This window comes from Arachis hypogaea, chromosome 15 (assembly GCF_003086295.3).
Source record: "Arachis hypogaea cultivar Tifrunner chromosome 15, arahy.Tifrunner.gnm2.J5K5, whole genome shotgun sequence".
NCBI lineage: Eukaryota > Viridiplantae > Streptophyta > Magnoliopsida > Fabales > Fabaceae > Arachis > Arachis hypogaea.
The window spans coordinates 6,440,937-6,467,962 of record NC_092050.1 but is presented as its reverse complement, the minus strand read 5'-3'; the positions used below and the strand labels follow the sequence as shown (position 1 = coordinate 6,467,962).

The 27,026-nt window shown below is 33.2% G+C and overlaps 3 protein-coding genes across 12 annotated transcripts; 2 read left to right on the top strand and 1 right to left on the bottom strand.

Annotated features, from left to right (window-relative positions):
- Positions 1 to 2,302: 2,302 nt before the first annotated feature.
- Positions 2,303 to 6,508, bottom strand: LOC112748178 (probable ribose-5-phosphate isomerase 2). Of its 4 annotated transcripts, XM_072217572.1 has the most exons (5): positions 5,536 to 6,508; positions 4,818 to 4,970; positions 3,165 to 3,484; positions 2,853 to 2,976; positions 2,303 to 2,759 (listed from the first exon to the last, which is right to left on the bottom strand). In XM_072217572.1, the coding sequence occupies exons 1-2, from the start codon at positions 6,506 to 6,508 to the stop codon at positions 4,930 to 4,932; spliced, it is 1,014 nt and encodes a 337-aa protein (XP_072073673.1). In that variant the 3' UTR covers positions 2,303 to 2,759; positions 2,853 to 2,976; positions 3,165 to 3,484; positions 4,818 to 4,929. The 4 variants fall into 4 exon arrangements, with proteins under 4 accessions (XP_072073673.1, XP_072073674.1, XP_072073675.1 ...); XM_072217573.1 differs by having other exon boundaries at positions 2,303 to 2,976; positions 3,165 to 3,487; XM_072217574.1 differs by having other exon boundaries at positions 2,303 to 2,976; positions 3,132 to 3,484.
- LOC140179073 (tubby-like F-box protein 3) lies at positions 3,171 to 3,618 on the top strand. The gene is made up of 2 exons (XM_072217671.1): positions 3,171 to 3,407; positions 3,460 to 3,618. Exons 1-2 carry the CDS (start codon positions 3,171 to 3,173, stop codon positions 3,616 to 3,618), a joined length of 396 nt encoding a protein of 131 aa, XP_072073772.1.
- LOC112748179 (uncharacterized) lies at positions 6,362 to 12,015 on the top strand. 7 transcript variants are annotated; one of them, XM_072217576.1, is made up of 9 exons: positions 6,656 to 6,862; positions 7,302 to 7,496; positions 7,596 to 7,920; positions 9,185 to 9,374; positions 9,518 to 9,633; positions 10,176 to 10,241; positions 10,519 to 10,686; positions 11,233 to 11,562; positions 11,711 to 12,015. In XM_072217576.1, exons 5-9 carry the CDS (start codon positions 9,535 to 9,537, stop codon positions 11,744 to 11,746), a joined length of 699 nt encoding a protein of 232 aa, XP_072073677.1. In that variant the 5' UTR covers positions 6,656 to 6,862; positions 7,302 to 7,496; positions 7,596 to 7,920; positions 9,185 to 9,374; positions 9,518 to 9,534; the 3' UTR covers positions 11,747 to 12,015. The 7 variants fall into 7 exon arrangements, 6 of the variants coding, with proteins under 6 accessions (XP_025652175.1, XP_025652174.1, XP_072073677.1 ...); XM_072217575.1 differs by having other exon boundaries at positions 9,182 to 9,374; XM_025796386.3 differs by having other exon boundaries at positions 7,299 to 7,496.
- The last annotated feature ends 15,011 nt before the right edge of the window (positions 12,016 to 27,026 follow it).

The window sequence follows — 27,026 nt, the reverse complement described above, 5'->3', positions numbered from 1 at the left end:
ACCCTACAAAGATACCAGCCTCACCTCTATGATCAAGCTTGTCTCTACTGACTGAAGGAGTCAAGTAATAGCATAGACAACCAAATGTTCTTAGTCCACTAACCTTTGGTTTGTACCCATGCCATGCCTCGAATGATGTCTGCTTGTTGAGAGCTTTGGTTGGTAACCTATTCAACAAGAAGATAGCAGTATTTACTGCTTCTGCCTAGAAGCTCTTGGGTAGTTGTTTGCCTTGTAGCATACATCTTCCCATCTCCACAATGCTTCTATTTTTCCTTTCACTCACCCCATTTTGTTGGGGAGTGTAAGGAACTGTAAACTGCTGCTTTATGCCAGAGTCCTCACAGATGGCTTTGAACCTTTTTGAGGTATACTCACCACCATTATCACTCCTCACTGTCTTTATTTTACAATTTGCTTCATTCTCCACCTCTTGTTTGAACCTCAGAAATACTTCATCAACTTCTGACTTTTGTTTGAGAAAGTAGACCCAGCAAAATCTTGTGCAGTCATCAATGAAGGTCACAAAGTACTTGCTTTTGTTCAGTGACTCCTCAGGCATAGGCCCACAAACATCTGAGTGAACCAGTTGAAGCTTCTCCTTGGCCCTCCATCTTGTTTTCTGGAATGGCTTCCTTACTAGCTTCCCTTGCAGACATCCTTTACAATCAGACACTTCACTTCCCAACTGAGGCAAGTCTTCAACTAAACCATGCCTCTGCATAAACTGCAATCCCTTATAGTGAAAGTGGCCCAACCTTCTATGCCACAACTCCTCCTGACCCTGCACACATGCCATAGCTTTGCTCTCTTTGCTTGCAGGATCGAATGCAAATGTTTTGTTCTGCATAGGGATCCTAAACAAGAGTTTGCCCTCCTCATCTGCAATAGCACATTCATTCTTATCAAACACAATCTTCATGCCCTTCTCAACTAACTGTCCCACACTCAGAAGATTCTGATCTATCTTGGGAACATAGTAGACATCAGACATCAGCTTCACTCCTCCAGGGCCTTCAAGTAACACATTGCCTCTTCCTTCAACCTCTAGATGATCACCATTCCCAATTCTCACTCTAGTATTGACTGATCTGTCAATATTAGTGAAAATTGCCTCATTTCCTGACATGTGATTGGAACAGCCACTGTCCACCAGCCACCCATCACATGAGACTTGAGACACAAAGCCTGAAGCAGCAAACAATTGCTCCACTTCACCTGCAGCTGCTTGAGCCTCTCCTTGTTGAGAGCTCTTTTCTTTGCAGATTCTCTCTATGTGCCCCATCTTCCCACACTTCCTGCAGACTACATTTGGTCTTCTCCAACACCTAAAGAAAGGATGACCTTTCTTTCCACAGTGTTTGCAGGCTTCATCACTCCCTTTCCTCACTTGTGCATCACTTGAACTAAAACTGGTCTGTTGAGCACCAAACTGCTTGCCTTGCTTCTTCTTCTCACCACTTCCATGCTTCACCCTAGCCTGCATTGCACCTTCAACTGGGTCATCTCCTCTCCTCAGTACCCTCCTTTGTTCTTGTGCTTGAAGAGCACTAACTGCTTCAGCAAATGGCATCTCTGAGATTTCTCTTGTGTTCTCAAGAGATGCTATAGTAGCTTCAAATCTTTCAGGTACAGAACACAGGAGCTTCTCGACAAGTCTTTTCTCTCCAAGATCAGTACCCAACAGTGCCAATTTATTGGTTAAGTCTAGGAGTTTATCAGCAAATTCTTGAACTGATTCATTTTCCTTCATCTGCACTCTTTCTAGCTCCCTTTTAAGGTTCATTGCTTTCATTCCTTTAATCTTCTTATTGCCCTCATATTCTTTCTTCAAAAAATTCCAAATATCTTTTGCAGATTCTAGACTCATAATCCTATTAAAAATAATAGGAGTAACAGCAGCATAGAGACTAGATCTTGCTTTGGCTTTTCTAGTCACACGTTCTTTGTAGAGCTTTTGTTGATTTGCAGTTGGATTGGCAACCAATGGAGGCACCACGTAGTCATCCTCCACTGCCTCCCACAGATCAGCTCCTTCAAGGAATGCTTTCATCCTCACTTGCCAGACATGATAATTGCTCCCATCAAGGATTGGAGGAGCAATGCCTGCTAGCCCAATAGTTGTTGATGAAGCTTCCATCACCACAGCCCTTAAGATACTTAAGGCTCTGATACCAATTTGTTGTTGTTTCACTCAATCCTCACACACTCTCACTCACTGTCCTGCAATGAATTTGCAGAACTCACACTCGAACTGTTGTATGTTCAGAGAAAAAGAGAGAAAGAGTTGAACACTAGAGAATTGAAGAAGCAAAAAACTTCACTTTGACACTATTCAATAAACTGTTAAATACAATAACAAAAAAAATCTAACCACTCACTCCACTACCTTAAGAATAGGACTCCACTTCCTTAAAAATAGAAACTATCTGAACAAAAAAGATTAACTTGCCTCTGAGGCCACTAATAACTTTGACCCTATTAACTGAATCATACACATAAGCATAAAACAGAAATAAATAAATATCAGGTCCTAATACATTATTTAACATATCTAATAGTGAGTATATGATAAAACTTTCGGTTTCTTTCGTCGAAAAACTTGAAAAACCTTTTCTATTTTATGTTTTTGTTTTCCTTTTTAATATCTAAAGATTCTAACTCTTTTTCTCTCCAATTCAGCACTATCTGAAGATGGGAAGTTCCTTTTGCCTGCACGCAAATGCAGACGTCCCACCTGCACAGATTATATCATCTCTCTGCATGCAGACGACATGTCAAAGGGAGGTGATTTTTCTAATCATGAAACATGAGAATTCATTATTTTCTTCCTTATTAGTGTGAATACTTACACCTTTTTCTTCCCCTTTAATAAGTTCACAATCTATGATGGACAGCCTCCCCATGCCCGAGCAAAGATTACAAAAAGTCGCTCCACCAGGCTGGTGAATTTAAAACAAGTTGCACCCAAGGTTCCTACAGGCAATTATCCAGTGGCTCACATATCATATGAATTGAAAGCATTATGTACTATGCAACTATAATAGGTTCTTCTTTGGATTAACTCAATTCTTAAACTAAAACATTTTATCCAAGTAGTGGAAGATTTTGCTGAAAATCTATTTGCTTACATGCTGACCACGTAATGCTCATTGTGTATCTACCTCAATATGGCAAGCAGGGGGCCTAGGAGAATGAACTGCATCATGGATTCCCTTCCTGCTTCTGCAATTGAACCGGGAGGGGTGGCCCCTACACAGACCGAGTTTTCCCTCAGCAATGCAGATATGTTCCCCACATTCCCTTTTTTTCGATCGAGGTCAAATCGTGTTGACAACTCTCTTTCTGGACCCCTGGCTGATCAAAAGGATCAAGGCGCCCAGGTGGCACGAGCAGCTGCAGTGTTGGTGCTTGAACTTTCATGGGCGGGTGACAATTGCTTCCGTTAAAAACTTTCAGCTGGTGGCTTCCACAGAAAATGGACCTGCTGGACCAGAACATGATAAGATCAAAGTTGGGAAGGATCTGTTTACAATGGGTTATCGATATCCTATCTCAGCATTTCAGGCATTTGCAATCTGCCTCAGCAGCTTTGATACCAAGATTGCATGTGAATGACATTTGAACAGGTACACATTTGAAAGCAAACCCCAATATGTAAAAACTCAAATATGGCTGAGATGATACATAAACAAATAGAAAGACAGAGAAGCTAAAGGAGTTTTAATAGTTTTACTACTATCTTATTGCCAATATTATGAAATTCCCGGCTGGGAGGTTTGTTGTGTATTATCCTATTTCTGGTATTAATAATGGTGACCAAATTTATCTAATGAACAAAAACAATTGAGCATTGTCTTACTTTTTTCTGTTAACTTAAATATAATAATTTAGGATTTATGGTTTTAGCCATGTCCACCAATTACTGTATAGGAGAACATCGTTGCATGAAATTTTTTTCTGGGTACTGCTTTCTTTGATGTCTAGGTTTTTTCAGTTTGCTAATTGATGTGCTTGCTTCTTGTTCTTTCCAGCTCTCAGCCATATTGATATTGCTATGGTGCTGGAGAAGCTAGATTTGAATCCCACTTGGTGGGAATCTATCTCTAGAAAACCGTTTGGTAAAGGTGATTGTTGGTTGGTGTTGAAACTGAGTTTGAATGGATGAGTTTCACTTGGTTCCTGGGATCACAAGCTTCTGGGGAAGGTCACAACATCAGATGAAATTGTAATGTTCCAATGTTGAATCCAGTTCTCCATGTAAATAAATTTAATTCTTTTTTTTTAACTCTTTATTTCCTTACAATTTGCCCTCCATTTGGTTGTTTATGCAATACAATGGTGGTATCTGTTGAGATTATTATGTAAGTAGGAGTAACTGCTGCAACTTTGGATAGCCCTGACTTCATCCTCTCATATGAACATATTAAGTGTGCAAGAGCACAATTTCAAAAAGTTGTTTCCTCTACTTTGATGTTATGCCTTAGAAACTCTTGGCTGAGAAATAGCAATGAGTTATCAAGAGCATTAAAGAATTCAGCTCTTTTCATTATGTAGTTGGCTACTTAATAATATATTATGAACTTTGTTGTGAAAGGCAACTATTCAACATGTTCAGATTATAACCATTACATTATGCTTATCAAAACATCAATAAAAGCAGTTAACATGCAAATAAGACAGACATGGGGAGACAGACAAACTTTGGTTTTCAAAATGAGTCGAGTCCATCGGGATGACCTGTTTTAACTACTTTAAATAGGCGGATTTTTGCTCAAAAATAGGTTTGTAAAAATGAAATCTTTAATGGGTCTAACCTGATTAACCCATATTGGGTTGGCCATTTTGTCCATTTGACACTCCTATTTGCTACCTACAGAGACAGGCCAGAAAAATTTCTCTTGGTGCTTCTCACTCTGACTCTCTGAGTCAGTGTTCATCTGCAACCTTCTCTTCTTCTATAAGCTTCCCTGTAATAGATTGAGATTGTTATGGACCTTAAATTTAAGTCTAATTCATTGGATAACATTGTCATGTCATGGCTATCACAAGTGCTTCTCCCTTCTTTGTAAAAGTATTGCTCCCTCCTCACCTTCCCAGTAGAGAAATGTTATTTGAATCCCCAAAAATACATCCAACAAAATGTTGAGGTGAAAAAAGAAGATTTTGTATTAGAGTGAAGATCACATCAAAATCAAACACATTATGAATGAGAGAGAGAAAGTAACCACATTAGTGAAGATAAAGTATTACTTCTACCATATAAAATGTTTTTAAGCCAAATAATAATATATTGACTAGCAAGGTCATTTGCCATTCACCTTGACTATTTTACAAGACACATAATTGTCATGGAACTATACCAGATATCGTATGTTAGAAGCCCCCAAAGGGCACCCCAAATGTCAAAGCATCAACCTTGACGAATTAAACTACCTCCCTGATTATTCCAATTTTGCCTACATTATTGTTCATGTCATTTAATGGTGTTTGAATTAAGCTACTACTTATTCTTGACAGTTAGGCCAAGTTCACCTGCAACAATAACAGTGGTAGCCATGTCAATGAACATTCCATGCTCCACAACACCGGCGATTTGCAGAATGGAATCGCTGGCAGCCTTCAAATCCCCAATACTCTGCTTGAAATACAAATCAATGATATAGTTGCCATTATCAGTGACATAAGGCTCAGCCTTTTCGCCCAAAGTTCTGAGCTTTGCAACGCAACCAAATTCCTGAAAGAGATTCTGAAGCCTGGAAGCAGTGAACTTCCAACAAAATTGAATAACTTCAACGGGCATAGCCAAACCGCTACCACCAATATAGTTAACGAGCTTGGACTCATCGACGATTACAACGAACTTCTTGCAAGCACCTTCAACCATCTTCTCCCTCAAGAGGGAGCCACCGCGGCCCTTGACGAGGTTAAGGTAAGGATCAACCTCGTCGGCACCGTCAATGGCGAGATCAACGACGGGGTGAGAGTCCAGATCCGATAAGGGGATCCCGAGAGAGAGGGCTTGCTCGTGCGTCTTCTTGGAAGTGGGGATTCCGACGATGTCCTTGAGCTTGCCCTGACGGAGAAGCTTGCCGATTCGGTCGACGGCGTGTTTGGCAGTGGAGCCGGTTCCGAGGCCGAGAACCATACCGGATTCGACGTACTCGACGGCTTTGTAGGCGGCGATTTTCTTCAAATCGTCTTGGGTGAGAATGAGCTGGGAGAGAGAGGAAGAGGGGAGAAGAAGGCCAGCTTCCATGGCTGCTTTCTCGGAGGCAATGAAATGGGGGCAGGGGATTGCCATTGAATTGGGTTTGGGGGAAAATGAATGAATGTGAATGTGTGGGGGAAAACAGAGGAAGGGGATGCAAGTGAAAGTGTGTCTTACGCAAGCTTTTGTCTCACGTTTACCGGTTTCAAAGAAAAAGCGCGTGCGAGAGTTCCACACCTTTATATATGATGTTACCCCCAATTCTTCTTTATCCATTTTCAAAATCTCTTCTTTCATTCAGATACTTCATTTCCTGTGTTAATTATCTCGGAAATTTCGAGTGGGTTTTTCTGATTCATTTTTATTACGGTATATTTCGTTCGGTGTGATTATTACTAGGGTTTTTTGCTGTTGATCATGGAGATTTCGGTGTTTGGGAGCTCCCAAGATAAATTGGGAATGCCCGAATTGGGAAATAGGGAGCTGGGTTTTATTAATTTGAAGGATGGTTTTAGGGTTTCGAATGATAGGGTTTGTTTCGGGAAAAATATTAGGTGGAAGAAAGCTGGGATTAGATTCACTCTGAGAGCTCTTCAGTCTGAACCTATTCAAGCGGAGAAGCATTCTGGTGCTGGTAGAAGATCCAAATCGGTAAGTTTTTTCTGTTTTGATTTGCATGCTGGGTTCTGTTTTTGGTTGGTGAGAATCTTGTGTGGAAAAATGGGATTTTTATTTGGGTTTAACCAAGGAAGAAGCTTTTAATTAATTAAATAGTTCTGTGTTGTTTTTGTTTTGACCTGATTTTTCTATATATTGTTAGCTTTGAATTAAATTCAGAGTATGTAAATATTTGTGTTGAGTTATTCAACAACATCAGCCACTCAGCTAGATGAATAATAACTTAACAAGTCAACACAAATTAGGATTTTATGTTATTTTATTTGTATGGGTATGGTTTTCTTACATTAACCTAGATTTTTTTATTAATGAAAACTGAAAAAACCATGAGAATCAAAGACTAGAGTGTTTTGTATGGGCTAAATGTGGATAAGATATTCTCTCTTCATCTGGATTTTATGCTAATTAGTAGAGCTATCCCTTGCCCAATTGGGTTACCCGGATTGGCGAGTCTCAACCCAATATTTACTTCAAGGATCGGTCAGGACAGCATTACAAAGAGTGCCTGTCGCTGGCAGTTGATGGGAAGACTCCAATTCAAGTGTATCAGAGTTTCTGCGAGAGCTTCAAGTCTTCGTTCTCTCCCTTCATGGGCTCTACAATTACTGTAAGACTTTTGGATCCGACAACTATGTGATCAAATATCCAATTTAAGATTAGTATGTATGGTTGATAAGGTTGTAATCAATATCTTTAAATATTGCAGGGCATATCGATGGGTTTAGGACCAGATGGCGAGCTACGTTATCCATCTCACCATCATCTCTCAAGTGTTATGACCAAAACATGCTTAGCGTTCTCAAGCAGCATGCTGAAGCATCTGGAAATCCTCTATGGGGGCAACTTCTTTTACGAGGACAAGCCCTAATCCTTGGAATTCGTACTTGGAATGAGCATGCTTAGCGTTCTCTTCCCCTCTTTTACGAGGGCAAACCCTAATCCTTCTTCAGCGACTTTTTCTTCCCTTTAAACCTAACACCGATTTGTTTATGCCTTCACTTGATGGTTTCCTCTTCTCATCGCTTCTTCAGGTATTTTTTACATGAGTGAGAAACAGGAAGCAAAGCATCGGGATCATTCTATCTTTTGGTTGTTGCTTGCGTGGTTACTTTTTATTATTTTTTTAATATCTCTTGCTTTGGGTTGTGGGTGTCCATGGAATTCGCGTTGGTGGTCCCGCCCTGTACCTGAATTCGTGTTGAGTTCTAAGTTTGTTGATCTTTCTTTGGGTTCCTTTGATTGCGAATCCACTTGATTTAAAAACTCCGAAATTTTTTTGATTGTTGTTTATCTTGGAAGATTTATTATACAGAGGTGCTCCCCATTGAAAACTATTGTTAGTATCTTTGATAGAAATCTAGGAATCGCTGGTTAAATTATTTGGTGTGGTTTATTTGGTTTGGGGTTTGTGCTGTGATAATTAGGAATTGGTAACTGATTAATGTTGGTGCATCTGTTTTTTTGGATTTCCTGAAAATGTATGATAAAATCATTGTCCACTATTTATCATTTATTCTGAATTCATCGTGCTTGATTTGTGATATGTAATTTAGAATTTTCCTTGCATTTTGCTTGGTTTCACAGATGCTGTGAAACAATTAGCTGCTGTTATTTGTTGGCTGTTATTTTGGTGCTATGAATTTTCTATTTTATCCTGAGATTATGTTTAGGTGATGAACTTAATTCCAGGGAGAGGTGAGAAAGTATTTAAAAAATTGGAATAGTTTCTCTAGTTAAAATTTAGGTGTTTGCTACTCTGTTGATTGAATCAGATGACTTATTGTTCTTTCTTGTAATTGAACTAATCTGTCATGTCAGAGTTGTTTGCATCAGTTGACCTGTTCTGTTAGTTACAGATTAGAATGGAACCAAATAAAAATGGCACATTATAAAGGTTTAGGTGGAAGGTTCAAATCAGTGGTGTGTTGCAACATGGGTTAAAGAAATTGTTGATTTTTCCTCACGAATTTAAGTATTAGTATATAAGCTGATTTTGATTTTCAACTTAAAAAATATTATGCTATTCATTTACTGTTATCCATGGACCACGGTAACAGATAAACGAGGGAAAAATTGACAGAAAGCTAGAATTGAATTTTACTAACGGTGAGATTTAGATTTACATTAGAAATACACACTATGTAAAGGATACTAACTATCAAGAAACTAACACATTGTGGTAACTAATGACAGAAATTACTCACATCTATCTCCAATTAAGTAAATAATATCTCTAAAATTTAATCTGTTTGGTTGGTAATTAAATGATCGGACTAATATTTTAATTTACAGCAGGGTCAGGATGCTCACAACACTGGGATTCTTGTTGGCACCTTGAAATGAGAGCAGGGAGTGGATGAAGAAAACTGTCTCAGCATCAATGGCAATGAAACTAATGCTACGGTTTCTAGAGCTATGCATAAGCTTAAGTCTTTCTACTTTTGACAACTTTCACCCACTACAAATTTAGCATATTAAATTGACTGTAAGTTCGTTCTTTCTTTTTTCTTTTGGCCTTGAACCATCAATTCCATCAAACTATCAGATTTGTTATTGATTAGAATTTCAGGAAGAAGCAACTGAAGTAATTACTATTGTTTTGGTGTTTCTTTATTTAATGTTAAGCAGGTGTTTAGCGTGTAATTATGAGCATTTCACATGCTGCTGATTCTATTGGTTTGAAAGAGATACCAAGATATGAAGTTAAAATTATTGAGGAGGATGACTGGATGAAAGGAGCTCAGGTCAGTTTGCTTCTTTTCTAGATCAATATCATGAAGTTGTTCTTGTGTTGCTTTAGAAGATTGATCCAATATCTACGCAACTTCCTTGCTATTGAAGTTCTGCATTATTATGCTATATTCACATTTTTTCAGCCATCTAGTCTCTGTTCTATGATATTTGGCAAAGTTTTTCATGAGAAAAATGTCTTGGTATGCCTTTCACTCGAAGGCAGAGTAGCTGAAATTTTTGGGTGTATCTTCTAGTGTTTCTGTTCAAATCAATTTTGGAAGGGCATGAGTGAAAATCAGACAGGTTCATCTTTTATGAACTAGAAATCGAGTCAATGAGGCAATGATGCTCTTTATGAAATTGAGTTAGTCCTGTGTTCTAGCTGTTAAATACTAACTGCTAATTGTTTGGTTTCTGTTTAATAGCTATTAAATTTACTGCGTTCTTTACTTAGCATTCTTATTTGGGGAATGATCACTTATTCATATTATGGAAAACTGTCAGTGCGAGAATGTTACTGGAAATAAACTTACAAATTTTTCAATGCTTTCAGGAATCATTTCATCCAGTTGAAGTTACTGAAGGCCTATGGGTGGTGCCCAAGTGGATTACTCCACCTGTACGCATATCTCACACTTATTTTTTTGTCAGAGTTTATCTTCCCTTTTCATTACAGATAATGTGTTGCTAAACTTCCTATAGTTGGTAATTATACATTGCAAATCTATTTAAGTATTGAATTTTTTGCATCTTGTTTGAATACCATTTTTAACTTTGACCATTTTTCTTCTTGTTTTCCCCACATCCTTTTTGTCTGAGAACTATTTGTTCATCCTAAATTGAATATTCTTTGTGAGACTAGTATATTCTAATGAGCAATCTTGAATCTTACACAGGATATTCAAGCAATGAATATAATTCTTAATCCTGGACTAGCCTTTGGAATTGGAGACCATCCGACTACCAAATTATGTCTATTACTCCTACATGACCGTATAAAAGGAGGAGAATACATCTTGGACTATGGCACTGGCACTGGAATTCTAGCAATTGCAGCTCTAAAGGTATTTTATTGATGATCTGCATATGTTAAGAACTTAAAGTAAAATGAAAAAGCTATTTGGAACTGGGATACCTACTCCGGTTTCAGTTAGCTAGAATGCCTTTGCTGTACAGTAGAGTTCATTTTCATTCTTACTTTATTTCCTTGAACATCTCTGTGTGGAAAGCTAAATATTATAACCGTCTCTATCATATTCACATATTTTAACTGTCTTTTTTTGGTTAATTTTTTGTGGTAGCTTCGATGTAAGGATTTTTTTTTTTTCATAGCATCGATTAGAAAATACTTGGGTTATCAAATTAGTGAAAACTTTCAGGAGTTAATTGACAGAACATATGTCAGATATGAATTTTCAGAGACATTTTGATATGATATGTTCTGTACTTATTGGGCCTTATATAGGGTTTAGGGTTTAATTATTAAGTTAGTATGAAAGAGCATATTATTGATGTAATAGAATCAGTTGAGAAATTAATCAAATGAGAGTTCAGGAAAGCAATTCTAGACCTTCTGCAGTTTCATATTCACCAATAATAGACTTTTGCAGTTTGGTGCTGCCTTTGCCGTTGGAGTCCATATAGATTCACAAGCAATTGCATCAGCATCTGAAAATGCTACTCTGAATAACATCAGACCAGACAAGCTACAACTGCACTTGATTGCAAGCCAAACTTCTTCATCCTGCAGGGATGATTGGCCATCTAGAGTTGTCGAGGGAGAAAATGCTTTCGAGATAGACAGAGTCACTCACAAGGATAAATATGATGTGGTCATCGCAAACATACTTTTAAATCCTCTGTTAAATCTTGCTGATCAAATTATCTTTTCTGCAAAGCCTGGAGCAATTATTGGTCTCTTTGGAATCTTAAGTGAACAGGTAGTTTAAATGTTCAATTAATTCTCATTATCGATTTTCTTTATTCGGAATGCAGCTATCTCTTTGCTGCCAAATGCATATTCTTGTTGGTGGAATTGCTTTGAATCACATTCTCCTCCTAAATTCATCTCCTTTGTTCCTTATGCAGGTCCAGAACTTTTACAAAAATATTCACTATTCTTAGAAGGCATAGAAGTGTCGAAAATGGATGACTGGGTCTGTGTGAGTGGCAGAAAAAGAAAGAATATAGAGTTGATGATATACTAGGAATTATAGTTGATGATCAATACATTTTGTTTATGTTTTGAATTATATTGAGTTGTTTGTTTATAGTACTTTTCTTTTAGTTTGATAATATGATGAATTTGTTTATTTTTTGAAATATTATAAATATTCGAATACAAATTAGATAAAAATTTGTATTAAATTTATATTTATTTTGTATGAAAACAAGTTTATTTTGTAATTAGAAAAATTAAAAAAAATCTATTTTACCTTACTGACGGATTTACAAACGGATTTTTTGTCTGTAATCAGAGTGTGAGATGATTTTCCAAAGTTCAAATTACAGACGGAAAATCTGTTGAAAAATCTGTCTGTAATTATAGACGGAAAATTCGTCTGAAAATTTGTCTGTAATTACAGACGGAAAATTCGTCTAAAAATCCGTCTGTAATTACAGACGAAAAATTCATCGGAAAATCCGTCTGTAATTACAGAGGAAAAACCCGTCGGAAAGTTCGTCGTCTCAGGGAAATGGATGAAAAATTTACAGAGGGAAAATCCGTCGGTAACTGGTAAAAATCCGTCTGTAATTTTCTGACGGGACTTTTACAGAGGGACAAAATCTGTCGGTAATTTCGTCGGTAACCAAAAATCTAGTTGTGAGGGTAGTATGACATAAAAAAAAGTTTCACTTTGTTAGACGTGGAATTTGGGTACTTCCTGGTAAAATTCGATGTTGCTGAGGATTGTGAGAATGTCATGTTTGGTCGGTATTGGGTTGATTGAGGGTCACTACGTAGCGGTGAAACCATGGGATGTTGATTTCCGACCTGGTGAACAATCTTTCGGTTCTACGTTAGTTTGGATTCGGGTCTTCGGTCTCCCAATATGGTATTATCAGGAGCAGGCAATGCTACGTATTGCAGCTGTAAAGTCGATTTGGCCACCAAACTGGCAAAGAATGAGAGATATGTCCGTACTTGTGTTCAAATAAATTTAGAGTTGCTCGTGATCAAGAATGTCATAGTTGATGGTGTCTCTTTTACCTTAGCCCAAGACAACAATAAAGAAGTCTCGCGACCCACAAATTCAGCCCAACAGAATACATCAATTCAGTTGCAATTTTAGCTTTTATTGTTTTATCTCATCTTATCTTTATTTGTTCTTATCTTATCTTTATTTGCTTTTATCTTCTATAGGCCAATGTTCTATAATATTTAGTTTTACTTTCATAATTTACAATTCAATCAATCAAGAAATACAAAGTACAACATTTTTCATCTTTTCTTTTCTCATTCTTTCACAATTTTATTATAGTATCAGAGTCATGGTATCCTCATTGAAGAGGATACATATGTTATCATCTTTCCGGTGAGAAATCATCATGCTTCTTTTTCAACCTCCTCCCACAATGAATAATCAATCTTTCAATTTAGCTCAGAATCCAACCAATCTCTATTACATCCATTCAAGTGAAAATCTTATCTTAGTCTTGGTACCCCTGTTCTAACAAGAAACAACTACCATTCATGATATAGATCATTCACTATAACCACAATTTTCGAAAATAAATATAGATCTCTTACTGGCAGTTCCGTCTGCACTTCTTTCCGACAGTTCCATCTACGCTTTCTTCCTGCAGTTCCGTCTGCGCTTCCTTCTGCAGTTCTGTATGCGCCTCCTTCCTGCAGTTTTGTCTGTGCCTCCTTCCGGCAGTTCTGTCTGCATTCTGTTTCAAACAGTCCCGTTTGCACTATGTTTCAGCATCCCCTCTCTCTCTTATCGCACTCTTTTATCGTGCTCTACGCGCTCTCTGAAGATCACTCTTATTGCGCTCGATGTGCTCTTTGAAGATAAATCTTATCGCGCTCTATGCGCCATCTGAAGATCAGTCTTATTGTGCTCTAGGCGCCCTCTGAAGAGATCACTGCTTGCTCTTTCTCCCTCAAGCACAACATCTCCTTCCTCTCTTATCACGCCCCCTCTCTTTTATTGTGCTATACGCGCCCTCTCTTATCGCGCTATATGTAAAATCAATCTTATCGCGCTCTTTTATTGCGCTATATGCGCCCTCTCTCTTATCGCGTTATATGCGCCCTCTGAAGATCAATCTTATCGCGCTCTACGCGCTTGCTCTTTCTCCCTCAAGCACAGCATCTCCTTCTATGTTTCTGCATCACCACGTCACATGCGTCTTCCTCAACCATTTCATCAGAACTTATCCAAGCCGTGGATTATTGACATCTTCTATCCACCAGCTTGCAGGGGCCTATTAAACCACTCTTTCACCTTAGCCCATAACAACAATAAAGTTTCGCGGCCCACAAATTCAGCCCAACAGAAAACCTAAATTCAGTTATAATTTTAGTATGATTTTAACTCTGCTTTGTGAATTTTGTACTAGATATGGTCATAATAAATCTCAATGCTTAAGAAGGGTTCCCATGAAGAGAAGAGTGTTGAATCTGTTCAGGGGGAGTCGCAGGGCAACGACAAGTCAGATCCAAAAATTCAAAATTCAGGTGGAACGAAAACTGTTGATCCGGCCAATAATTTAGGCAAGGATAATGACACTAATTTGCATGCAAAATCTGGAAATGATTCCGTGCATGAGAATGGAGCCAATGACAAGGAGACATGTGGAGAGAGAGAAGTGGACTGGCATAAGGTGCTGAAGAAAGAAAAATTTAATCAATATTAATATATTGATAAGTAATGATGTGTTTCTTACATTGTTTATGTATATATTAAATCTATAATAATAATAATAACTATAATAATAATAAATGACATTAATCAATATAATTAACTTATTATCTTTTAATCAATAATAAAATCAAACATTTTTGTGATAAATTATGTACGATAAATGATATTTTAGAAAAAAAAAACACTACACCAAATTTGTCAGATGCTCATTTTATATTTTATACATTACTTAATAATTATTTAATTATTTAATAAAAAATTTAATTTCAACCAAAATTTTTTAATTTACTGGTAAATATTAAGTTAAGAAAAAAATTCATCCTTATAAACTTCCACTAAATAATTTAATTAATTAAGTAATGCCAACTATAATCTTTTTTTATTCTTTATTACGTATATGTCATATATATTTTTATCCTATACTTTTAGCTACAAGTTAAAGTTTAATTCTAAAAGTTAAAAGATATGGATAAAAACATAGTTTGATGCAAATTCAATAAATATTTTTTAATATCGAGACAAATATAATTCAACAGTAAGAATTCCATGTTTTTGTAATTCACAAGATTTTTTTTTTGCAAGAATGCAGAGTTTCGTGTAGTCTCTGTAATGCATGGCTTCTCCCAAATTTCTCGCATTTATCAAACTGCTAGTATCAGATTCTCGCTTGTAGTAAAAAGTTTTGGCCCACCACCTATTGGTTTATCACTCGTTTGGTTCACTAACATGTACATTACCATAACGAAAATAATATAAAAAATAATTTGTGCTATTAATATCTATAAACACTAAATTATATTTAAATTATGCACTTTTAATTTAAATATTGTAACAATAGTTTAAAATTAGGATAAATCACCCATTTTAATTGGTTTGGTTTCAATATTATTTCTTTGTCTTATTATAACTTTTATTTGAGAAATGTCTTTATATAAATCGATATGACTTAATATAGATGCACAATAAGTTATTTCAAACAAGAACGATTTATTAGGGCTGCACATACATATATAATTTGATTTAATGTGAGATGCAACCTTTTGGGTAAATCAAACCAATTTAAATGGGTGACTGACCCTCAAATTATATTTAAAAATTAAAATAGATTTTTGTTGGTATTTATAAACACTAAAAATCTACAAACACTAGAATTTTAAACCCATATAAGAATAAATAAATAAAAAAATAAAAATCCTTTTATAAAAATAATTTGGTTTTAAAAATAAAAATAATTAAATTTAATTAACATGAATAATTAAAAAAACTCTTTTTATATAAACAAAAATGTAGAGTAATTATTCAAATCAATCATTGAGATTTTTAAAATCAGAGACTTTAGTTTTTAGATTTTAAAATAGATAAAACAGTCTCCAACGTTTATTTTTCTTAGACAATTTAGTCTCTCTCCAATTTGATTCAAAGAGTAAAGTATAAAACTATCCCTAAGAATTTAAAAATCTCAAAACAGTTCTTGAAAATATTTAAAAATTTTAAAACAGTCATTTTGATTACAAGAATCAAATTAAAGGAAGACTATTATATTGTCTAACAAAAAAAAGTAAACATTATGAATTGTTTTGTATATTTTAAAACTTAGGAGATTCAAATATTCAATATTAAAATTTTAAAGACGTTTTTTATAATTATTCAAAAATGTATTACATAATTAAAATTTACAATTTTAAAATCTAAAATTTTTATATAGTTTTGAATTAATGTTACAACATTTAAATTAAACCTCTATAATTTATAAGATATGTTAGTGTTCATGAATTCTAATAGAAATAATAGAGTTTTGTCAAAAAAAAAAAAAGAAAACCATTAAAAAAGAAAAGAGTTTCAGACAGAAAAAAGGTGTCATAGAAGGTGTTTTCCTTTTTTTTTTTTTTTTCCTCTACTTTGTAAATTAGGGTTTTTTTTTTTAAGTCATGTATTGTAAATTTAGTCTTCGTCTAAAGAGGAGAAAAAAAAAAAAAAAGCAAAACAACCCAAGACTTTTTCTCTCTAATTTTTACCAATTTTTTTTGTATTAATGTTATGTGTTCTATGTTTTTGTTAGCCTAGTACATAGCCCACACTATAAGGCCCAATTTTTGGTGCCCAATTTTTCATTTTGCCTTTACAGTAACATTCCATGAGTTATCGTACTTTTATTATTCTCAATACTAATTAAGCAACCTTTCCTTCATAACAATTGGCCACCGCTAGGCGTTACACATTTGAGTGGTGGGTCAACAATTGGCCACCGCTAGGCACCATTTTTTATATCATCAGAGAATTGTATGTCTGTATATTACATATGAAAGGGTAGCAGCATGCGGCTTTTTTTATTGAAATAAATATAGAAAAATTTTTATTTTCTTAAATACATGTGAATCGAAACCTTTTTTAAGATGCGCAGCACCAAATTATGGAAAGCACCCACGAATTGGAAATAGCTTCCATCTTAACGCTGGCGCTCACGAAATGGTGGCATGTATGGTAGAGGAAGCATTGACTACCAACCCAACCTTGACAGACGCGAAATGGGTCATTTTATAGATGGCATCCACCAATTGGACATGTCAATGACAACACACACAAATTGGACCATTTCAATTCTAGCACACACGAAATGGTTTTCTCGTTTTAATTTAATTAAAACCGGTACTTTAGATAGAAAAAAATAGTTTGTTAAAAAATGATTCCCCATTTTAGATGTACTCATCAAACAAAATTAATTCTTAAGGAGCCAAAAATCCTACCACAAAGAAACGATCAATCTTTAACAAACCAACGTTTCAAATTATTAAAATGGTGGTTTAACTAACTTAATTAAACTATAGCATATCCCGTGGATCAAAAATTACATAATTTAATTAATTAAGTGCGTGGCTGGGATCTAGAATGTAGAAAGTTCTAATAATTAACAACTAAGAGCTTAAATAATTAAACTCTTTTGAAAAAAGAGCTTAAAGTATAAGGACTTTTATTAATAACAGCTTATAAATAAGTTATTTTGTGTTTGGATTTTTAGTTATAGAATTACTTATTTTAAAGTTGTAGCGTTTGGATAAATAACTCAAAAAATACAATTTTTTTAGACAAAAAAATAGATATTAAAATAACGATGATAACAAATACTTTTCAATAGTAATAAAATTTTAATTCACAGTAATCTTGATGACAATGTCAAAGAAATTATTGTGTAGTTAGTGTTTGCTGTTTTATTATGTATGATATGGTAGGTGAAAATAAAAAACAAATATGAAATGTGTGTTAATGTATATTTTGTTGCTGTTTTTTTTACTCCTATTAGAACTCTCTCCTCCTACTGGGGTCAAGAACTTACTATAACTAACTATAAAAACAATAGTAAACTACATAAAAATAAAATCACATGTGAAAAAAATAAAATTAAAATTGAGATTTCATATCAGTATATCACACACAATGTTACATACAAATTTAATAATAAAAATAGTGATAAAATGATAATAAAAAAATGAAAAGAATATATACAATAAGTGGTTCAGATAGAACATTGTTTTAAAATGATGGTAGAAAGTCAATATGTTATCATTAAGTGAAAATGGTGGTGGAGGACTAATACTTTTATGTTATTACAACTTAGTTAGTGTATTTCGTGTTTGGTACCAATGAATTGGGTCTAATTCGCATCTGGCCCTTGACTTTCCCCTCTGCCTCCATTTCATGGGTACCACGGCTGGGATGGCCGAATTCACGTTCGCCATACTAAGAAGCTCATTTTGTGGGTGCCATACATAAGATGGATTCCTGCCACCATTCCGTGGACGCCAACTATTTTTAATTTGGGTGCTTTTCATGATTTAGTGTTGTACATTTAAAAAAAAAAAGTTTTGATCCATGTGTATCTAAAGAAATAATAATTTTTTTGTATTTATTTCAATAAAAAAGACAGACAACTAGATATATCAGCGTGAACAGAATATATATATAATAAAAAAAAAATATCTGTGAAGCGAGGGATAAAATAGTGAATCCAACGTGATAATAAAAAATCATTAATATGAGGGATTTGCGATTCATATTAACATCATCATCATATTCATAGATTATTATATACATATCAATACTAGACAATAAAAATATTTTTAGCTAATATTTGACAAATATTTTAAATGTTAAATATTAAATTTTAAATTTTAATAATATAAAATTAAAATATTAACTAAATATCGACTAATATTAAACAAAAGTATTATCCCTAATATTTTTTATATATATAACTAGAATGAGATTCGGGTCATAGGCAGAAAGATAAATTAATTATATTATATAGTATATATTTTAATATTATTTAGAGATTATTTTAAATAATATATAGACTAATGTTAAATTTAAAATTTTTTATATTAAAAATATTTTACAAAATATTTATTTTATAATTTATATATAATTCTATATAATTATTCAATTAAAATGCAATACAAATTGAATTATAGTTGAGAGAAATAATAAGTGAACAAATTATTTTTTTCAATTAATTAAGTTCTCTTTCTTCTTCTTGTGTATCTCCTCTTTTGTTTTTTTCTTATTCTTCAACTGAAATTTGTGTGAATAATTTTTATTCTGTTTAAGCCAACTTTATTAAATTAAGTTGCTAAAAATATTTGTACATCTAGTAATATCGTATAGTTTATTGTTTCAGAAATTTGAATTTGTTTATTTAAAAATATATATATTATATTAGAGTTATCAAAATTTACACATTTATTTGTTATTTGCAAATAATTGAAGGACAAAGTCAGAGAAAAAAAGAATTAGAATAAAAACACAAAAAATGTAATATAAAATTATGAATTAATTTTATAATGATGAAATATTTGAATGTAGTTAGTAACAAGATATTGTGCCAAATTTAAACTTATTTGAAAAAATTTTCAGTAATTTTTACTAGAGATAAGAGATGAAGTAATAATAGTAAGAGTCGTATGCAATATACTTTATAAATAGATCAAATATATAGTAGTAAGAGTATTATATAATATCTATAAGTAGGTCAAATAGTATAAAATTTAAATATTTATAACAAAAATTTACTTATAATTATTATGATATTTTTAATGTATACATTTATTGAATTTAATTTATAATTTATGTTTTAATTGAATAATAATAATAATAATAATAGTAGTAGGTAAGAATTTTTTATTTTTATTCTTTTTTTTAAATATAATTGATTGATTCTCATATATTGTTATGTGTTTAGAAATATTTATATGATATTATTAATAAAAATAAAATGGTTAAATTTATTGTATAATGAATTGATATCAATTTTTGTAGATTATAAATTGATAAATAGATAAATTTTTTTCTTTTTTGGTATTGATAAATAGATAAACTTATTGAGTTGGATAAGTTACCCTGCATAAGCTGCGTTCTTTTTGTTTTCTTGGGCAATGTGGACAATTGGGCATCTCTCGTTGTTTATGAAAAAGTATATCTTCCAAAATCTTAACTAAACAGCCCAATATGAACGGCATGAGAATATGGCTAGGTAGAGGTTAACTAAGCGGGCTATAGAAGACCACCGAACTCACGTATGGAAGTTTTAAAAAGTGTCAATGATATGAGGCATAAGGGAGGCTTTTGAGTGTAGCCAGAAGAGACAGTATTTCAAGAGAAAAGGAAGTGATAAATATTAAATAGAATTATCCACTACAAGGTTGGGTGACTCTTAATACAGATGGTGCTATGAAGAGAAGTATCAAACAAGCAGGTGTGGAGGGCTCATAAGAAATGAGGCTGGCAAGTGGGTTGTTGGTTTTTCTTATCATATTAAAAGATGCTCAGCCTTCAACGCTGAGATTTGGGGAATCAAACAGGGACTTGAAATAGCTACGACAATGGAAATGAAGAATATTATTATGGAATGTGACTCCAAAGCAGTGATAGAAGTGCTCAATAACAAAAGAAACCTCAATAACCATCCAAATGGCTTAATTAGAGACATCAACAGATGGAAAGACAAAAATTTAAATATCTATTTTGTGAATATTTTTAGAGAAGGCAACCGATGTGTCGATTGTCTAGCACGAAAAAGTGTAAATTTAGAATTATGTCTCCATTTTTGGGACACTCCTCCTAAAAAAGTAGTCCAGTTACTAGTAGATGATGAACAAGGGGCATCACTGCCTCGTATAATTAGTGTGTAATCTTTTTCCTAGGTTTAGGTCTCGTTTACTACACCCAAAAAAAAAAGAGGTTAATAGTTAAATTAGTCTTTAAAAGATAAGGTATTTTTTAAATTTGTCTTTGAAAGATTTTTTTCAATCAAATTAATATTTTAAAGATTACGAATTAATTATATATGTCCTTCAGTTACTCCATTCACAATTTTCGTGAACGATTAATGATGTTAAATATTAATTGATGGCATACATGACACATAACATGTTCAATTAGACGTTAACTAAATATGTTTATGAAAATCTATCAATTTAGTCACTAGGTTATATTGGAAATAGGATTTTTGTAATTGAGAAAAATAACTAAATTAATAAATTTTCATAAATATATATTTGGTCAATATCTAATTAGATGTATTAGGTATTATATATGTTATCAATTAACGTTTATGATTAATTCGTAATTTTTGAAAGACTAATTTGATTGAAAAAAATTTCAGGGATAAATTTAAATAATGTCTTATCTTTCAATGACTAATTTGACTATTAACATGACTATGTAGCTACCAAAATCTAAATTCTCAACCACATATGTAAAATCTGTAAAAGAAATTATATATATTGATATTTTAATTGATCAAAAAATTAGAAGGGATAAAAATTTTATCTTTTGTATAATTATAAAGAGAAGTGTTAGGGGCTAGCAATTTTTGTATTTTGTAACCTCAATTGGCCATCAATAGTATTTTTAATAGTGTGAGATTACATCCAATGGTGGGAGATCACTCATTTTTCTTTTGATGGTTAAGTGCTGGCCACAAAATACAAAAGTTGCTAGTCCCCTAGACTTTCTCAATTAGAAAATATTGTATAAAAAAAATATAAAAAAATGCACGCCAATTAAAATAAAAAAAATTATACTTGTATAATTTTTTTCGACCTTTTTATATATATTTTTTTATAGTATAAAAGATAAATCTTTTTATGTTTTATCACTTTCTCTCAATCGCTTTTAATACTAGAAATAGAAAATATAGACAAAAATATATATAGAAATAGTGTATAACATTCTTCCAAAATATGCGATACACTAGGGTTCAATAGAACAAGAATATATGACAGGAAAACTATTTTGGTAGGCATGATTTTAGCAACTATATTACGCACTATGGACATTCTCCCGTGCTGCATGGCTTTAATCAATGGGATTATATATATTGTGTGTCTATACTTTATCAACAAATCAACATCTCTAATTCAGGTAAAATCACCCAAAAAGATTTTGTCCAAAATTTTGCTGCCAATGTCCTATTCAGGAATCAATTAGATGCATAATTTTTCATTCTCAAATATGTACATCAGAACGTGACTTTGTCCTCCAACTACAAAACCCTAATTAACCTCCTTATGCATGCCCTTTATGTCTATAGAATTATGGTGCTACACGGAAAATGTTTGGGTGTCTGTTGCTGAATGCGTAAGTGAAATGTTGCTTTTTAGTCTTCTTAATTATGAGAAACACTCATGGAGGAAACCATGTGAAAGTTAGCATCTAAATAGAGAGACAAAATTCTCACATTTTTTTCCTAAAACATTCAGTATTATATTGGAGGAAGATGATTAACTCTCTCTTTCTCCTTTGGAATAAATAAAATAAAGTTGATCGTCTGTGACAAGGAATATGCTATTAGAATATTATTGGTACAATAATAAAATATAAAGAAATGTTAGAGGGTCGTTAGAATTATTATTTTTTATCATTGATTAATCATCATATTTAAAAGTGTGAGTTAAAATATTTATTGAATTACTAAATTAAAGGAATTGGGTTGATGACTAAAATTGATGGTAAAAAATAATAAATTCTTATGACTTTTTGGCATTCTTCTAAATTATATGAACATACAAAAAAGTATTTTTTTAGGTTTAATTATTCTGTTAGTTTTTATAGTTTTACTAAATTTGTAATTAGATCTCTTTATTTCTTTTTTTTACTTGAATCTTTATACTACTTTTAATTTTGTAATTAGGTCCTTTTGTATGTGTCAAAAGCATTAAAATTAATGGAATATTTCTCTAAAGAAATATACGATCAAAGATCTAATTAAATTCTTAATTGTGAGTACTTTCAATTTATAGAAAAATATTTTGTTAACTCTTAACATTTTTTATACTAACAAAGCAATAATTACAAAATTAAAAATAATATAAAAATTCAATTAAAATAAAATATAAAGAATTAACTACAAATTTAATAAAATTATGAAGACTAACAAAAAAACTAAACTTACTTTTAACATGCAAATTAAAATTGATTTATGATGATGAGCTAAACATATTATCCAATGTCTTGGTAATTTCATCATGTGAAAATCTTTTTTTTTAAATTAATGTTGTTAAATATAATTTTTTACGATATAAATTATTTTTCACATATTTGTCTTAATCTTACTTAAAAATATATGATAAAAAAAATTATATTTAACATCAAGTAAAAAAATAAAACTATTCATTTAATTTCTTTTGTTTATTGCATAGTAAAAGGATTTATTGTGTTTTTTTATATAATCCTCCAATTTCGACTATTGCACTTTATTTATATATTTCTTTAATTTTATATCTACTTTTAGTCTGTTATTTTTTATGAAGAAAAAAAAAGTGTTGGTATCCATAGACTCATTTTTTAACGTATGAAAAAGTTGGATTTTTTTTTTTTTTTTTGCGTTGAAAATGGACTAATTATGTGTAATTGTAGATGAGTGAACGCTACAAGAGGAGCAGACCTAACATGCAGGTAGCAGGTAGCGTGTTAAGCCAGCACACAGGATACATACTACAACATGCAGGTGGCATACTTCAACACGCAGCTTGCGTGGTTGACATATGACACGTACGTGCTGATTGGATATCATTTCAATTCATGACCTGCATGTGTGAAGGATTCCTGAGTTATTCGAAAATTCTGCCTATAAATACAAAGTTCGTTATTATTTTACTTCATTTTGAAAAGATTTGTTTTAGTGTTGGTGGTGCAATGAAGGATATTGCAAATATACTTGTGTATTATAACAGTGAGATTATATGAAATGCACATACATGAAGGTGTGAGTTTTGTGTATGAGAATCTATTTTCGTCTGTGATTTCATGCATTATGACATTTGCAAAGTTACAGTACGGTCCTGTCAAAGCATAGAGAGTGATATCTTAAATAGGGATGGTAACGGACAGGGACAGACTCAAATGGGGCAAGTAGTGGTCTTGGCCCCCCAACAAATTTTAAAAGCTTATATACTATTATAATAGATGTATTATATAGAGTAAAAATTTAATAGTGTAGTGATAGTAAAGAGAGTTATTATTTTTTATGTATTAGAATTTAAATTTCTCTACATATATTTATATTATTTATATTTTTTATTTAATTTAGAGTTTTTTTTATATTTTTTTAAGATTAATTTTAACATTTATAATCATATAAAAAATACTTTAATATTATTTATAATAATATTTTTTTTCTAATTTTATTTAGTTGTTTATTTTTTATTATTTTTTAATTAATTTTTATCCCTATTATTATATAGAAATACTTTAATATATTTTAAATTCACATAACAAAATTGTTAGTACAATTAACTTATATTATTTTATGTTATATTTTTTAATGATATAAAATATAAAAATATAACTTACTGTCACATACATACTTAATAAAGTAAATTAATTAACAAAATATTTAAAAATATATAATTTTATATTTTATTAGATGTAAAACTATAAAAAAATTATAAAAAATTATAAAAATTGAGATAATTTTTTTATTTGACAAGTATTTATTAATTTTTTTAATAACAAATTAATTATAATTATATCTATTATTAAATATATATAGTATTATATTTGATTATACAAGATTTTAATTTTCGGCCCCTTCACTCTTCGATTTCTGGATCCGTCCCTGGTAACGGGTCCCATGGAAGCGGGGACATGCCCTCCGCCTCCCGTCCCTGCTCCGTCCCCACCACGGGTAACGGGGACTTCATATCCACAGGGGACCTGGATATCCACGGATATCCGCGGATTTTACAAATTGTATAAACAAAGATTCAAATTCAACAACAATTGTACAAACAGAGATCCAAATTCAAAAAAATTAACAATAATTGTACAAACAAAGATTCAAATTCAAAAAATTAACAATTTTAAACAATTTCAATCACAGAAAATTAATAATCGAACAAATCCTAAATTTTCAAATAAAAATTCAATAACAATTGCACAAATAAAAATGCAAACCCAGGAGATTAAAAATTTTAAACAATTTCAAACATTGAACAAACTCTAAACCCCAAATGTTGAAAAAAAAAACAAAAAAGAAACTAATGAGAGAAAGGGACTTATTAATGCAACGGCCACGACGAGGATGTAGGAGGCAGCGACGATGAGCGGCAAAGAGGTTGTTGGAGGCAGTGACGACGCTGCTGGTGGCGGTGATGATTCTCCTGAAGGCGACAACAACGAGGAAGACCGATTAGGAGGCGACGTTTAATATGAACAAGCATGGAGCAGAAGGTGGCGACACTGTTGAACGAACGCGGTGCAGAACACAACGATGATGAAGGGGCGACAGTGAGTGAGAGGGCGGTGATTTGCGCTGTGAATAAGTGAGGGTGGCAGTGACCAACGATAAGGCTTGTGAGCGGAAGAGACGCAAAGAACCTTGGAGTGGTTGGCGAGGTGACGAGGCGGGAGGAAGACAGCGACGACACTGTTGTTGGAGATGAGAAGCAGCAGCTGGAGGCAGAGGAAGAAGGAGGTGACTAGGTGAGGTAGCTGGGTGAAGGAGATAGTGAATCTCCTGAGTGAGGAAGTGAGGCTGAGATATAGGATAGAAGATTAGGGTTTTTAACTTAATATATAAGGGTATACATGTAATTTTATATTTGCAGGTATTATACAGGTACCCACGGGGCGAATACCTCTTCCCCTGCCCCCGCCCCATTTATTAGACGGGCACTCGTACCCGCCACCCACGGAAAAAAACGCCCCCCATATCTGCTCATCGGCGAGTAAATTTCCGCGGATACCCGCCCCGCAGGAAAAAATTGCCATCTCTAATCTTAAAGAAGGTGAGCAATATTCTGTACAGAAATTCTGCTATAGTATTTGGCTGCCTAATACAATTTAATATTATGTCCATCATTAACGAAGCAAGTATGTAGCACATGTTTTATATTCATCAGAAAACTTAAATGCAACCGCCACAGGTTAAGTTGTATGTTGAGTTTGAATATATAGCTGGCGACGAGATTCAACATGACTCAGATATGAAAGATGATAGAGCTGAGGTATACGAAGGAAAGAATAATGATAGCAAAGAAGACTTCAAAGCTAACTACGAAGCCGGTGACAAGGATGAGGATGGTGACAGGCCAAGTGAGGCAGTCGTGGAAGGTTCCATGCGCAGTCAGTCAACCCTTCGATGTTTCGCCTTTTATGCGTAGCTTGGATCTTGACGCCATGCATGTACCGAAATTTTCCTAAATATGCAAACATAGGTACGTGAGGAGTGAGTAATATATTTTCTTAATTTATATTTTTGATAGATTGATGAGTGATCATTTATTTTTTCTGTAAGTGTTGCTATTTCTAAGGACGATGAGTTTAGGATCAAGATGGAATATAATTCTATACAGTCAATGGTCGCGACAATTAGGAGTTACATGATCTCTAGACGTTTAGAGGAGTTGATGACACTGTGTATGAGTTCGAACCATAGATATTCTATGCGAAATGCAAGGCGTATGGCCATGGATGCGACTTCCTTATCCGAGCTAGCTTGATTCGAAAGAAAGATTATTTGGAGATAAGGAGATACAACGGGAGGCACACGTACACCATGGGAACAATTTTAGATGATCATTCCAAATTAGACTCAAACACAGTTGCGAATGCTATAAGGCCATTGGTTGAAACCGACCCATCCCTGAAGGTGAAATTTATAATTATGGAAGTCCAGTCCAGCTTCAACTACACCATCAGTTACCGTAAGGCTTGGTTGACAAAGTAAAAATCGAAAAAGAAACCTACCAAACTTTGCCAATGTTGTGCATGATAATATGGTTCGTAAGATGCTTGATTCGTTTGTCCAAATAGAAATATGACTCCTATATAATGAAATTAAAGAGATAGACAGTATCAAGATACTTCATCAGATATTCTGGAATTTTAATTCATGCATTAGAGCATTTCAACATTATGGCTGCGTTTGTTTTTGAGAACAGGACAAGACACGGAGAACGAGACAAGACAAGACATTGATGGATAGAGATCCAAAATTTTGTGTTCTTGTATTCTGTTTGGTGATAAACTAGAAC